The 13,633-nt window shown below is 33.6% G+C and overlaps 2 protein-coding genes across 4 annotated transcripts; one reads left to right on the forward strand and one right to left on the reverse strand.

Annotated features, from left to right (window-relative positions):
• The first annotated feature begins 108 nt into the window (after positions 1-108).
• Positions 109-3,672, forward strand: LOC131948058 (small ribosomal subunit protein mS25). The gene is made up of 6 exons (XM_059309534.1): positions 109-268; positions 986-1,054; positions 1,423-1,560; positions 1,942-2,048; positions 2,827-2,914; positions 3,358-3,672. Exons 3-6 carry the CDS (start codon positions 1,424-1,426, stop codon positions 3,542-3,544), a joined length of 519 nt encoding a protein of 172 aa, XP_059165517.1. The 5' UTR covers positions 109-268; positions 986-1,054; position 1,423; the 3' UTR covers positions 3,545-3,672.
• Positions 3,673-4,166: 494 nt separating this feature from the next.
• Positions 4,167-11,338, reverse strand: LOC131948057 (rabenosyn-5). Of its 3 annotated transcripts, none has more exons than XM_059309531.1 (10): positions 11,220-11,338; positions 8,825-8,998; positions 8,402-8,539; positions 8,117-8,260; positions 7,864-8,025; positions 7,536-7,738; positions 7,240-7,310; positions 6,425-6,511; positions 6,054-6,177; positions 4,167-5,683 (listed from the first exon to the last, which is right to left on the reverse strand). In XM_059309531.1, exons 2-10 carry the CDS (start codon positions 8,955-8,957, stop codon positions 5,165-5,167), a joined length of 1,581 nt encoding a protein of 526 aa, XP_059165514.1. In that variant the 5' UTR covers positions 8,958-8,998; positions 11,220-11,338; the 3' UTR covers positions 4,167-5,164. The 3 variants fall into 3 exon arrangements, with proteins under 3 accessions (XP_059165514.1, XP_059165516.1, XP_059165515.1); XM_059309533.1 differs by having other exon boundaries at positions 11,267-11,337; XM_059309532.1 differs by having other exon boundaries at positions 8,825-8,994; positions 11,222-11,337.
• Positions 11,339-13,633: the final 2,295 nt, after the last annotated feature.

Genomic DNA, 13,633 nt, shown 5'->3' on the forward strand with positions numbered 1-13,633 from the left:
TGTAGCTCTTATGACTCTATTATTTTGCTAGATCTATCTACAGAATTAAAAACAATGAAAGTAAGGGAGCAATGGGTAGATTCTGAGAGAAGAAAGATAACTCTGAAATGAAAAATTAAGGTATGGTAAGGTCAATAATAAAAACAATAGGGGGTCTGCGTGAAAAGTATTGAAAAGTTTAAAAAAATTCAGGGTCATATATATAAGCCTAGATCTATATTATAATTAATTAGTTATTGACGTGAACTAGACTATGTAATGCAACAAAGTAAGTCACACCATTAATCATTTATCTAGATCTAGCTCTTAGTTACTAAGTAATTAAATAAGTAACTCTAACTAAGTTAGTTCGTTAGGCCTACGGCCTACACTACAGATTGTAAATGAGCGAACTCAGGCACGTCTGGCCACCCATCACTCAACTCACTGACTTGACACTTGCTTGGTGACTTGACTCTCGACTGACTCAGTCACTCATTGACTATTCAAAAGGTCCATAAAATAAATTTAAAAAATCATGAAGATATCGTTTCTTCCAGACGTTTTTTACTCCTTGGGGGGGGGGGGGGGGGGGGGGGGGGGCTGACAGCATATAAACATGTTCTACATAAAGTTGTAATTTGTTCGGGAGAGGGGGGCGGGCGGTAGATGTTCTTTGGCAGAAGGGGGAGGGAGAGATGCCTGAAAGAAACTCTGCATGCAGGCTTAGGTTTTTTTTTTTTTACATTTTCAAGTTTGTTTTGATTGCAAACAATAAGGATGGAAGGATTCAAGTCAATTTGGTCATTGCCATTAGTAATTAAATAGCCTACTAATTAATTATAAATTAATAATTTATTCAAATAAATTTTAAAATTTAAGACAAAGAATTTCTCTGGGTTCAGCAAAATGTGATAATAAAATTTTAGAATAGTTTTATATTTTATTGACTTATAGTTTTTGTACACTGCTGAATGATATAATCTGTTTACTAAAACCAATTCAGATCCTAATACAAAATTCAAAAGAAAGTGAAAAGCATCTACATTGTACAAAAGACAGAATACCTTTTCATGTAAGTTGCTTGAATTATAGTAGGAATCAGTCATTACCTAGTGGATACATATCTAAATATTGTGCTATTTTATCACATCAATTTTATTTACAGAGCCACATTAGACTATTATATTATTTAGTGTTTTGAATTAAAAGATTAAGTGTAAGTCTGGGCCCTAACAACACTTTTCTATTTTATTTTGTTTATTTTTAATGTCATGTTACTGTTCAAGCTAATCAATATTATAATATTATTTTTATTTTCACCTTACACAGTAAAAAAAAAATTAAATTGTTGAATGTGCTTTTTTTTTTGTTTTCAACAAACTATAAAAAAGAATGTTTCTTGGTAAATAATAGCAAACTTTTAAATGTGTATGATTTCAGAATGCCTTTTATGAAAGGAGCAGCTCCTATAAGGAGAACATTGAAATATTTAGAGAAAGGAAGTTTGGTATTCAAAGACAATGTCAAAATAGTCACATTTAACTTTAATAGAAATCAGCCATCTAGTGAAGGTGCCAAGTAAGTGCTTTACTTATTTCTTAAAACTGATTGAAGATAATATAAAACTATTTCTATTTTTTTGTCAAATATAAAACCAATTAAAATACAATTATAATGTGTCCATAAAGATCAAACAATTTATCAAATACTTCGTTTCAAAATTTAATAGTGAATTTGTACAGAAGAGTTGATTAATAAAATCAAGAAATCTTTTGTTTAGAAACAATTTTCAACACGTAATTACAAATAAATTATTAATGTTTTTCAGTGTTTGCTTTTATATTTTATTTGTATTTATAGTGATACTTAACAGGTTTAACAATAAAATCTCATTTTTAAAGTTTATAGTTTAAAAAAATAATTTTACTGTATGAATGTTGTTGTTTTTCTGTTATTCAGGCAGTTTGTATTTTGGCATTTTGCACAAATGCAGTATAAAAATCCTGATGTGCAAATGTGTGTCTACAATGAATTGACGCCATCACCATTTTTACAAATTTTCTTTAGTAAGTGAAAAATGAATTTTGAAGTACAAATATTTGTCTTTTCTTTTTTTTTTTAAATTTTTACTTTTACTTTTTAGATTTTATTTTTGTTTACTAAGCTTCTGGTCTAATTTTTGTATCCTAAAATTTAAACTATCTGGAAAATTAATTTTTGTAAAGATACTAATAAGTAAAATAACAAAGACAGCTCATAAAAACTTAAAACTGTGAAAAGGTCATTTTTTTCACCAGCAATGATCTGCAGTCACATGTTTTACTGCTAAAATAAAATAAAAGGGAGGTTGTCTACTATCACTCTCTTGTACTGGCAAATGAAATGGTAGCTGCAATGAGATTTATGCAAATAGAACAAAACATGTAGTGTTAATTATTGTTCTGGCATAACCTGCTCTAAAGCCACAGATGTAGAATCAACCATGTTGCCAGTTACTAGACTAGTTTTTTTCTCTAGGCTTTTACACCCTCCACCACAACAGCTTGTTTAGGTGGGGTAATGGAGGGGAGTCCAGGCAGTTCAGCAGAGTTAGGATGAGCTAGTCTTGATGCCCACTAATGACATAAGTTCTCAAATAAAATAAATCTGTGGATGGGTTCATTAAAAAACATTGTAGAAAAAGCCAGAAATAAAAAAAAATGGGGTGTCTACTTTAATGAAAAGGCAAATGAAACTGATAACAAGCATCACTTCTATTTGTTAGATTGTCTTTAGTTTGTTAAGTATTTCCATCACATGTTTGCTAGTAGAAACTGTCAATCATGATAATCTTGTTTGATATAGGTGGTGGATCCAAGTTAGTTTTAGACATTGACAGTCAAGATAAAGAAGAAATTTTTAACCAAGTTAAAAGGATATTTTGTAAAAACGAGTAAGTAGTCTATTCTTTGGTTGCATTATTATACATATTGTGGGTCACACTCTAATAAGTGCTACAAAACCATCTTTATTGTGTCTACAAATGTCAGTTTTTATCTTTTATTGCTTTTATTTACCTATTGGTATTTTTCTTCTATAATTCTGTGAAATTTCTCAAAGATCTGTTAAAGATTAATTGCTTTTTTTAAAAATCATAATCCATAAATGTTGATTATCAGCATATAAGTTATAAGCAGTATACCATCTAGATTTACTTTACCTATAACCTAGTTATCTGATGTGTAGTCTGCATAGTTTATACTATCTAGATTTACTTTACCTATAACCTAGTTATCTGATGTGTATACCATATAGATATAAGCTACCATAAGCCCTTTAGTGTAGCCAGTTGATTTAAGAGCAAATTGAGTCAAGCTTCTTGTTTTCCCCACCCAGAGAAACTCTGCAAGCTGAAGCACTGGCCAAAGAGAAGAAAACCAACCCTGCCAACTTTGGTGCCAACTGTAGCCACCAGTGTATCTGTGAGATCCCTGGTCAAGTTCCCTGTCCTAAATATGTGCCGTTACCTAAAGAGTTGCGTGGCAAATTTAAATTCCAGCGCAAAGATGTAGTTTATGAATGAAAGAAAGTTTGGATTGCATGATTAACATTTTGGCTTATTTTTATGTACTGTGTTAGGGTTGAATGTGTTTTAGTTGAATGACTCATGTAGAAATGTTACTTTAATGTTAATAAAAATTTTATAACCTATTTTAAAAAATGTGGTCTTATTTTCAACTTAACTGCTTATGTGTATTTCGACACAATACCATGCATGTTTGTTTAGTGGTATGACTGAAGGCCACTACACAAAACATGAAGCGGTTTATAACACATCTCACTGATCAAAGTGTAGAAACAGCTGTTTAAAGTTGCTGGAGTCAGAATTACTTGGTAGCAGCAATCCTCAATGGATTACCAAAACTTTTTTAAGGCAAGGTTTAGGAGAGAATGACGTATATAAAATGTTTTCTGAAATGTTACTTCACCTGCCCTAAGGACCAGGGGGGGTCTTAAAATGGAGGGACTATTTCATCTTTACTTGAACAACATGCACCATTTTCCAACTGGACTCAGAACAACCAAAAGCAAGTCTTGCAAGAATCATATGTTCCTGTGTTATGAAGAGTTTAAAAAACAAATGGAAAGTTGAAATAAAATGTATAAAAATATGATGCAATAAAGAAAACAAAAACCAAAAGAGGTCACAAAGTCATGTATTTTATTCCTTGAGTATAAATATAAAGAGAAACAATAAGTTGCATTTTTAAGGGGTTCTGTGAGCCATGACAGTTATGTAGGCATGACAGGTATGTCATAAGTAGGACAGTGAAGAATTCACACCAAAATTAAACAGGTATCTTAAGTACCGGCTCATAAAAAGTTTAAGAAAAACTATTGCACTACAGCAACAAAATGTTGACTAAAAATGTTATGACATGCACACAACTAATACTAGCAGTACTACTAAAGACAATATTTCACAGCTAAAGTTGGCATGCTACTGGCATTAACAAACAAATTTCTACATGTTTATCTATTGCAGCTGGTAATAACAACATCATACACTTAAAATCAGTTTTGATGCTGGTAATCAAAACATACACCTAAATTCAGTTATGATGTTGATATAAAACAAAGTCCACTATTTTTATACTGCTAATCAAACTATACACAGATCCATAGTTTTGATGCTTTCACCAATATTGCACAATATCAAGAGTTTAATAATCGCAAAAACAAACTGGCAAAAAAAAAGTTCTTATAAAAGTTTTAGTCAGCACTATCATGCAGTAAATCAATTCTCTTGATGTACATATCCTGTACTGAGGTATTGAAGAAATATATGAACAAATGCTTTTCTACAAATACATTATTGAAGATATGAATCCTCTGCTGGTCTGCTTTGAAGAAGCTAGCAATTAAGTGTTTTGTGAATATCAATGCTGAATTTTGTATTTAAGTACCTTTTTTAAAAATTTGCATAAGTTTCCATGTCCGATTTCTTTCCAAGAATGTGTTGGTCCTACAGTCTTTGATTGTTTACAACAATTTGCAAAGTACAAAAGTGGAAGGGGAATAAAATCACTATTTGACATGGACAGGTTCACTGACAAATATGTAATAGTTACATAAAAATTGTAATAAACAATGAAAGCACTAGTTAATAAATGAGTTAAAAATCTAGATGAAGCAATGAACATTAGCTGTTGAAGTGTTCCTTTTGTTGCTGCTGCCTCATGTACTCAGCATACAAGTCCTGAAGGTTCTGTTCTAGCATGATAATCTCGTCTGTCCTGTTTGCCTGTTTGGCTTGACGAATGTAGCCCTTAATAATTTCCATCTGCTGCAGCATTGGGTCGGTAGCTGTACTCACCCGAGCAGTGTCTTCAACAGGTTTCCACCCCTTGCCCATGTTTTCATCAGACTGGTTCCTGATTAAACCTTTAGGAATGACATTTGGCACTGGAATTTTGCCAACCAGCATTTTCTTTTTCTGTATTTCCCCACCAGAGGCCGCTCTTCTGTGGCCAGGTTTAGGGCCATCTTCAGGCGAAGCAAGTCCATCTTTGACCAGACGCTCACGCTCTATCCGCTCTCTATCCTGCCTCTCTTTTTCCTGAGCGTTCATTGCTGCTTGCCTTTCTGCTGCTATTTTTCTTTGAATTTCTGATGCCCTTTTTTCTCTCAGTTTATTATAGTCCTCCTCTGATGGCAATGCCTGCACACAAAAAAAGTATATATTGCTTGAGGACATTATAAAGTGCTGATGAAAACATAAAAATGAATTTATGCCTCAGACTGACCCAGCATTAGTAAAACTATTAAAGGCCACCTTTACATTAACAATGCTCAGAATGCTTTTTTATGTTGCATTGTCGTCTGCTATTTGAATTATTAACAAGTTTTTACATCTCTGAATTAAATAAACTTTTTATTTAGTAGGTTATGATGTTTTTAGAATTATAAATTTTCTACTATGAATTTTATAAGAAATACACTTAGGTAATTTTTTAGACACTTGCGCAAGTCTGAAGACAGAAAAACAAAGAAGACTTGTAAATATTTTAAAATGTACAGCATATATCTACCTGAAGGCCCATTAGGTTCTCCTGCATAAAATTGGAAGCATACAAACGAATCGCCTTCTGAAGATGAATCTGCTTAGGATTATTTCCTTGTTCAGAATTAAGGTCCAAACCAAGAATTTTTTTACTGTAAAAAACAAGTAGATTTTAGAAAAAAATTAATCATTTTGTCAGGGAATGTTAATGAAAGAGTTATATTTCTTTAACTAAATCACTTAGGCCTACCTGATCTGGTCAAGACACAAATAGGCCCTACCTGATCTGGTCAAGACACAAATAGGGCCTACCTGATATGGTCAAGGCACAATTGGGCGCACCTGATCTAATCAAGACACAAGTAGCTGGTCAAGATATTATTAATAAATATGTCCTACCTGAGCTGGTCAACAGCCTCATACAATTTGACGAGTTTTGTTCTCATTATCTGAGCTTGTCTATAATCATATTGGGATTCACCTTGACTGAGGAGACAAACAAATGACATTCTTAAATCTATCCCACCTGTTTTCTTAAAATCCAAAACTTAATTAAAAATTAAAAATAAACTGACTTGCATAAACTACATTTTAATGCTGCTATTACTATATTGATACTTATTTCAAAATTTGGAATAATAAATACTAAATAAATAAAACATTTTTAATAACAAGCCAATATTTATGCAACAAAGAAGAAAAATAACTTCCTTCAAATATTTTTTTGTCTACTTTTTAGCGCATAGTTTTAAAAGTTTTAATTGACATTTTTACCTTAGTAGTATTAAGAAAAACATAATAAAATTTTCAATCCATGACAAAGAAATAAAGTCAACTAAAATTACATCAGTATAGAATTCATATAACTAGATCAAGAAATATTTTAGTGTTGGTAAAAACACACTTGGTTAAAAACCTGTGACAACTCCAGACATAAGAAGACAACACAGAAAATTAAGTCCTTGGTAACAACAATAGTAAGAATAATTAGGACACAGTAATTTCAGTCTAGTTTCTTGCCATGGCCAACAGTGAACCATCAAAGCAAGCTTTCAGTCCACTTAAGTTTTAGCTGGAAAAAACTATTTGACGAAACAAAATATGGACTTATAGAGATGATTGCAAATTGCTAGCAATTATGAAGGGACATAACCAGGTTATAAAAAACAAATAGGTAGCAATGAGATGGGCTAACCAGTTTTTGGAAAAATTACCTTAACGATTCAACCATAGGCAGGTAGTCTGGTAATATTTGTTCTGCATCCTGGATGCACATTTTCATTTTCTAAAAAGGATAATAATAAAATCATGGTGGTTAATTGTCCTAAAACAATGATACATGATTAATGCTACAATAGAAAAAAACAACTTAAAAGCAAGCATTCAATAGCTTGCACAGCTCATTTAAATATGGTTTCAAATAAAATGTTAACTTGTTATAAACATAATATCATGATATTTGGATAGCTAGCTGAATAACTTATTATTTCCAAGTTAGTGAAGTACCAACATCATAAATCTGGACAATAGCTGGCTTAGTATTCCTTAGCTCTGTCATCATGTCTCGTCTCTCAAGCAACCTCCTGCACATCTTGCAAACCCTCATGATGGATTCTCCTTCATTCCCCACCAGGGAGTTCAGACTTGTGTTGCTGTTGGTTCGCTTAAGGAAGCCTTCACCACTAAATGTGTGTGATGGATTGACCAGCTTTTCTGTCGTATCAACCAGTAGATTAGGATGTGGATGGATGAAAAGTAAATATTTACATTTGAAATATATTTCGAGGTGGTAAGCAGAATTTGTTGGGATCAGTTTTTGAAAGAGTTTGAAAACTTACGTGCATATGATGAAGCCATAAACTCAGAACATCTATCACACATGATCCCTCCACACAGCCTACAGTGATGTCTTCTGGTAAGGATTCCAAAAGATTTTCCACAGTTCAAACAGGCAGGTACTTCATTATCTGGTATCCATCGAACAATACCTTTTTCATAGGCTGGAGTCAATATAAACATTTAGAAAATTTCAGTTGGGAAAAATAAGGGAAATTTTTTTTATAAAAGTTAATACAATTCTAAACATTATACCTTTTCTCTTTTTAGGATCTATAGGAGCATCAGGACTTAGCAATTTGTCAAGGCGAATTAAAAGTTTGTTGGTTTCTACAACAAAATGATTCACTCTAGCATCGCGAATTGATTTATAACTGTCTGTATGACTTCGCGCTGCACCTATAAAACAAAAGGTATATTATCATTAATTAATGAAATTATTTAAAGAATCAATTTTTGGGTATTTCTCTCAATAATATTTATCAATAAGGCATATAGCTGTTAAATATGTAGATATGTAAAACGAAAAAAGGAACTTGCCAATTTCTTGATATTCCCACCAAGATGGATCATACCCAGACAATCCGCCGAGTTCATCTCTTTTAATGACCTCACCCTGTTGAACATCTGACTCTACCCTATCACCAAGTATTCGTTTCCGAGCCTTGTCAAAAAAACCTAAGGCACAGAGAAATCATTCACAAAGTATTACTTTTCTGGTTTATCAAAAAAATGTAATGCATAAATACAACATTTTTATTTAAATTTCAAAACTATTTACAAAAACTTCATTTCTGCATCTGGATTTTAATTGAAGTACACTAAATCAAAGAAGCAATATATCAAATAAATCAAAGTACTTTAAAATTTGTCTCAAGAAATAGACTAAGGACTTGATATGTGAAGAGAGTGTTGAATATAATTATAAAATGAGGTTCCTATGAAGTTTAGAATTTAAAAAACCTTTTAACTGTTGAAATACTGCTTTATCCTCTGATGAATGTTCTTCTTCAAAGTGTCCTTGCAGCTGTGATACAGTCCCAAGATCTTTCATGCATATAGGACAAAGAAAACCCTCAATTATATCTGCAGACATCTTACTGATTACTCTAATATAGCTGATCGTGGGTTTGAGATCTGAAAAATAATTGCATAACAATTTAATCTTTCTCAAATATAATTTCAACTACAGAATGCAATAAACGGTACATTATTTTCATCAATAGTTTTTTAAAGTTCAAAATGTTGATTTTGATTTTTTGTATGATTACAATACTATTTTACAATCCATATACAATAAAGTAGGGAGGTGTAAAATGGCAAAACTGTCAAAATATGTTAGAATGTAGATCTAATAATTTAGCACCACTACATTACTTCCGCAGTAGATATATATGAGAAAGTAAAATTAGAAATTTATGTCACCTTTGAACATCTGCGTGCTCGAAGGAGCTGCCTTCGTAAACATATGTTGTATTGTTGCAAACGAATTTTGTATTATTACCATCGCATACAATTTATTTTTTCTTGGTATAAATATCAATTTTGTTGGTTTTTAAAAATGTTTATAATTAATATTACTTTAATAAAAAAAAAAAGAAAGTGCTTATATCAACCAACTATAGAGGAAATTTGCAACTTAGAATTTTTTAAATGGAAGTTTTTAAGAGAGGTTTGTTTCATTTTATGTTTTGTTATTTTTTACACATCGCATCAAGAGCTGCGTAGCAGAATCGATAGTATGAAGACTATCAAGTATTTTTTTCGGATTAAACTTGATTGTTTTTTTTTGTTGTTATTGGATCTATGAAATCATGAGCGATCGATCACAAGAGCAACGATGATAAAATTTTGAAATATTTAGCGCCTAAAAAATCTTAATTAGATCAAAAAAAAAATATGAAAAAAGAGAACAACATACAATACTCGTGATCTAGATCTATCTAGATTCTAGATCTACTGTCTTAGTTTATAACAACTTTTCTTCTCGCACATCTTGTGAAAAACATACCACCAAACAACAGCGTGAAACAAAAGATTGTCTCACTAACTGTGTCTTGCTATTTAGTATTGGTCAATTCTAGATGGAAAAAGATACGCATGCGCAATGTAGAAAAACTACCGCCTTCATTCGCAGCATGGTACTGCGCATGGCCATGGGTGTGTTTACAAACAAACCACAGAACCCTAACTTAGTAACTATCCTTTACCTATCGCAGCTATTAAGGTCACTGCGCATGCACAGAACTACAGAGTTTCGTATTTACTGCCAAAAAATCTTTTTCCAAGTACAAGTAGTCACTTCGTTTAGTAATTTTAGTATAGTTTTACACTTTTTTAGTTTTACAGTTTACCCAAGATTCAAAGGAATTCCCATTTTTTTCTCACAAATTAACCACATCACCAGTTCGCAGTTTACCAACACCCTCTTGGTTGGGTCTATTCCAAACATTCCAAATTCAAGAAGTGAAATTGTTTTTGTTAATTAATTTTATTTTTGTAAGTCAATCTCTCTCTCTCTCTCTTTCTCTCTGTTGCTTTTTATTTTTTTATTTTTATAATGGAGGCGAGCGAGTTGACGAGATTCCTTCCATAATGTTGTTGTCATGGAATAAAAACGTGCTTTTTAGATTTAGACCATAAAAAAAATAAAAAAATAAAAACTTAAGCCTAAAATTAATTTAGAAATTTTATATTTTTAGAATAAATGCTATAAAAGTTGCAAATCCAGAGAACTTGAAAATAATTTGTTGAGTTTAAGGCTACATTTCTATTTATTTTCATCAAGCCTAAGTTATAACCGGATGTTTCACTTTCGTAAGACAAATATTGATTGGCTGTACAGTAACTTAGTGATCGATAACTATTTGTTTACAAAACTTTGCAGATCAAGTTTTTAAATAAATATGCAAATTTAAAACCCCATGACCTAGTTTTCTATTTTTAGCTTACAATGTGTACAATAAAATCAATGGCGGCCTATCCAATAGCAGGATGCCATTGTTTATGTCGCCATTACACGTGAAAACCAAATTGTTTTTGCTTTTTTTTTAATTTTTATTCAGTTACCGAAAATATTATAAACATCAAATACATCCAATCTTTAGTAAAGTCCGAAAAAAACCAGACAGACAGGATTTTATAACCATATTAATTGTAACTACGCTGTGCATGATTTTTAAATGAATTTATACTTTATAGGCCTACACCTCTCAAATACCTTTGAGACTTTTCTCGCTCGTGTCCATTAATTTTAGATGCAAAATGCATAGAATTAGATTTAGATTCTAGATCTAGTCGATTTAAATATGATTATTACAATACTTTATCCTAATCTACCTCATTATATATTATATACCTAGATCTATACATAAATGAGTGTAAATTTAAGTTAAGGTGAGTTACAAATCCTTGCTTCAATCCATTGTTGAGGGGAGTGGTACAACTTTTTACATAGCAGACATTTTGTCTGTAATTGTTGCCAGGTTTTTCTGGTGAGTGTAGGGTTGTGAAAGTCGATAACGGAAAATACGATTGAAATATCACTAGAATTTAAACATATATTTACAATTAATCGATTTGATATCTTCAAAACAAACTCGAAGCCTTAGATGTAGATTATGCATCTAAAAAATTACAAAGAAGGCCTACAGTTTTTTTCAGCCTAGCCTACTATATGATCCTATGATGTTATAATACTAGGAGTTTAATTCTACATGTCGCTTTACTGATTTTTATTATTTCACTCTGTGTTAGTTATTAACTTTGTTATAGATTATAATACAAATTGATTCGCAATTTCAGAGTGTTTTTTAAACCTGTAATCTAAATGCAACAAACGAAGAAAGTCAGCGACCGCACAGGGTTTTTTTTTTTTTTTTTTGCAGGGGAAACAACCTATTATCTACAACATGACTGATTATCGGTGAGCCAAATGAGTTTAGGGTCATCCATAAATGACGTCACGCTTTTTTGACGATTTTTACCTCCCCCCCCCCTCCCCTCCGTCACACGTCGTCACAAAAAGTCAGACCCCCCCCCTAAAATGACGTCACACCTCAACCTATAATCCCCCTCAAAATTGCAGTTGAATTTTTTTAAACATCGATATTTTTCTAAAATCTTGTCTAAACTATTACAATTTATTCAAACAGTTATCTAAAACGCGAAATAACGTCTAAAATTCGTTTTCTAACATTGCTTTTTTATAATGCAAAAATATGACGTCGCAACATCTGAACCCCCCCCCCCCCTCCCCCTCATCACACATCGTCACAAAATTACGGACCCCCCCCCCCTCCCCCTCATCACACATAGTCACAAAATTACGGACCCCCCCCCCCCCTACGAATGTGACGTCATTTATGGATGACCCCTTTTCAGTAATTTATATTAACAAAACATATGAATAAAAAGAATTACAATCAACTATTTTTCGGACTTTGGTGACGACGAGGATTCGGATGATTTCACAATTTTGCCTTTAAAAAGCCTAATTATTTAAAAAAATTAAAAATGTTATTGTAAACTTCTGTACACTAAAATGTAACTAAAAATGGCCTACTCTCGTAATAGCGATCTCACATAAATAAAAGCGTGTTGTTAAACTCTCTTTTAAGTTTTATATATTTACGAGCTGTATACCCGTGTGTATGGTGTGAAAATCTAAAATTTACTTTTTAAGGGACAACTAAGAAAAGCACAAATCACAAAACAAATGTTTTGAAATTCTTGCGAAATTAAAATTAATTTCATATAAGAGAAATAGAAGTTATTCATCACACCACAAACCGCACGACACCACTAATCACAACCCAGATCAAATTCCACACTACCCGTCACCAAACCACATCACGACCAACACACCACATCCCACTTCATTACATAACACACCACTAACCCCACCACACTAGCCCCATGATCCACACTAAATCACTCATCCCACACAACCCAAACATCGCTACACTAACCCCATGCATGATTCACGCTTAATCACTCACCCCACACAACACAAACATCACCACACTAACACCATGATACACACCAAATCACTCATCCCACACCATACCACGACTCCCCACACACCCTACCACACTGGGTGGACCAAGTCCCACACTACCCCGCTCCACCCCCTACAGCACACCACCTCACTCCGCAAGACACAATGAACCACACACCGAAACAAACCCCACACAACCCGGTCCATACTATACCACACGCCCCAAACACCACTCAACAACATGAACGACAACACCCCACATTCTAAAACACAACGCCACACACATTACAACCCACACTCCACGACACACATCCTTTTACCCTACATAGCCCACGACGCTATCACCTACCCCACATCATACACACAACTCCCTATACACCACACCCTACGACGCTACTCGCATACACTACACAAAACACAGAGTAGAACAAACCTCACACCAGCCGCCCCACACCCTGAACCATACCCTCACACCAGCCGCCCCACACCATGAACCATACCCTCACACCAGCCGCCCCACACCCTGAACCATAACCTCACACCAGCCGCCCCACACCCTGAACCATACCCTCACACCAGCCGCCCCACACCATGAACCATACCCTCACACCAGCCGCCCCACACCATGAACCATAACCTCACACCAGCCGCCCCACACCATGAACCATAACCTCACACCAGCCGCCCCACACCCTGAACCATAACCTCACACCAGCCGCCCCACACCCTGAACCATAACCTCACACCAGCCGCCCCACACCCTGAACCATAAC

This window comes from Physella acuta, unplaced genomic scaffold (assembly GCF_028476545.2).
Source record: "Physella acuta isolate Inbredline_101_S28 unplaced genomic scaffold, ASM2847654v3 ptg000622l, whole genome shotgun sequence".
Taxonomy (NCBI): domain Eukaryota; kingdom Metazoa; phylum Mollusca; class Gastropoda; family Physidae; genus Physella; species Physella acuta.

Coding starts and splice junctions, on each gene's coding strand:
- LOC131948058 (XM_059309534.1), top strand. CDS start 1,424: ATGCCTTTTATGAAAGGAGCAGCTCCTATAAGGAGAACATTGAAATAT. Junction 1,561..1,941: donor CCATCTAGTGAAGGTGCCAA/GTAAGTGCTTTA, acceptor TCTGTTATTCAG/GCAGTTTGTATTTTGGCATT. Junction 2,915..3,357: donor AGGATATTTTGTAAAAACGA/GTAAGTAGTCTA, acceptor TTCCCCACCCAG/AGAAACTCTGCAAGCTGAAG.
- LOC131948057 (XM_059309531.1), bottom strand. CDS start 8,957: ATGTCTGCAGATATAATTGAGGGTTTTCTTTGTCCTATATGCATGAAA. Junction 8,261..8,401: donor GTGGGAATATCAAGAAATTG/GCAAGTTCCTTT, acceptor TTTGTTTTATAG/GTGCAGCGCGAAGTCATACA. Junction 5,684..6,053: donor AGAACCTAATGGGCCTTCAG/GTAGATATATGC, acceptor TTTTGTGTGCAG/GCATTGCCATCAGAGGAGGA.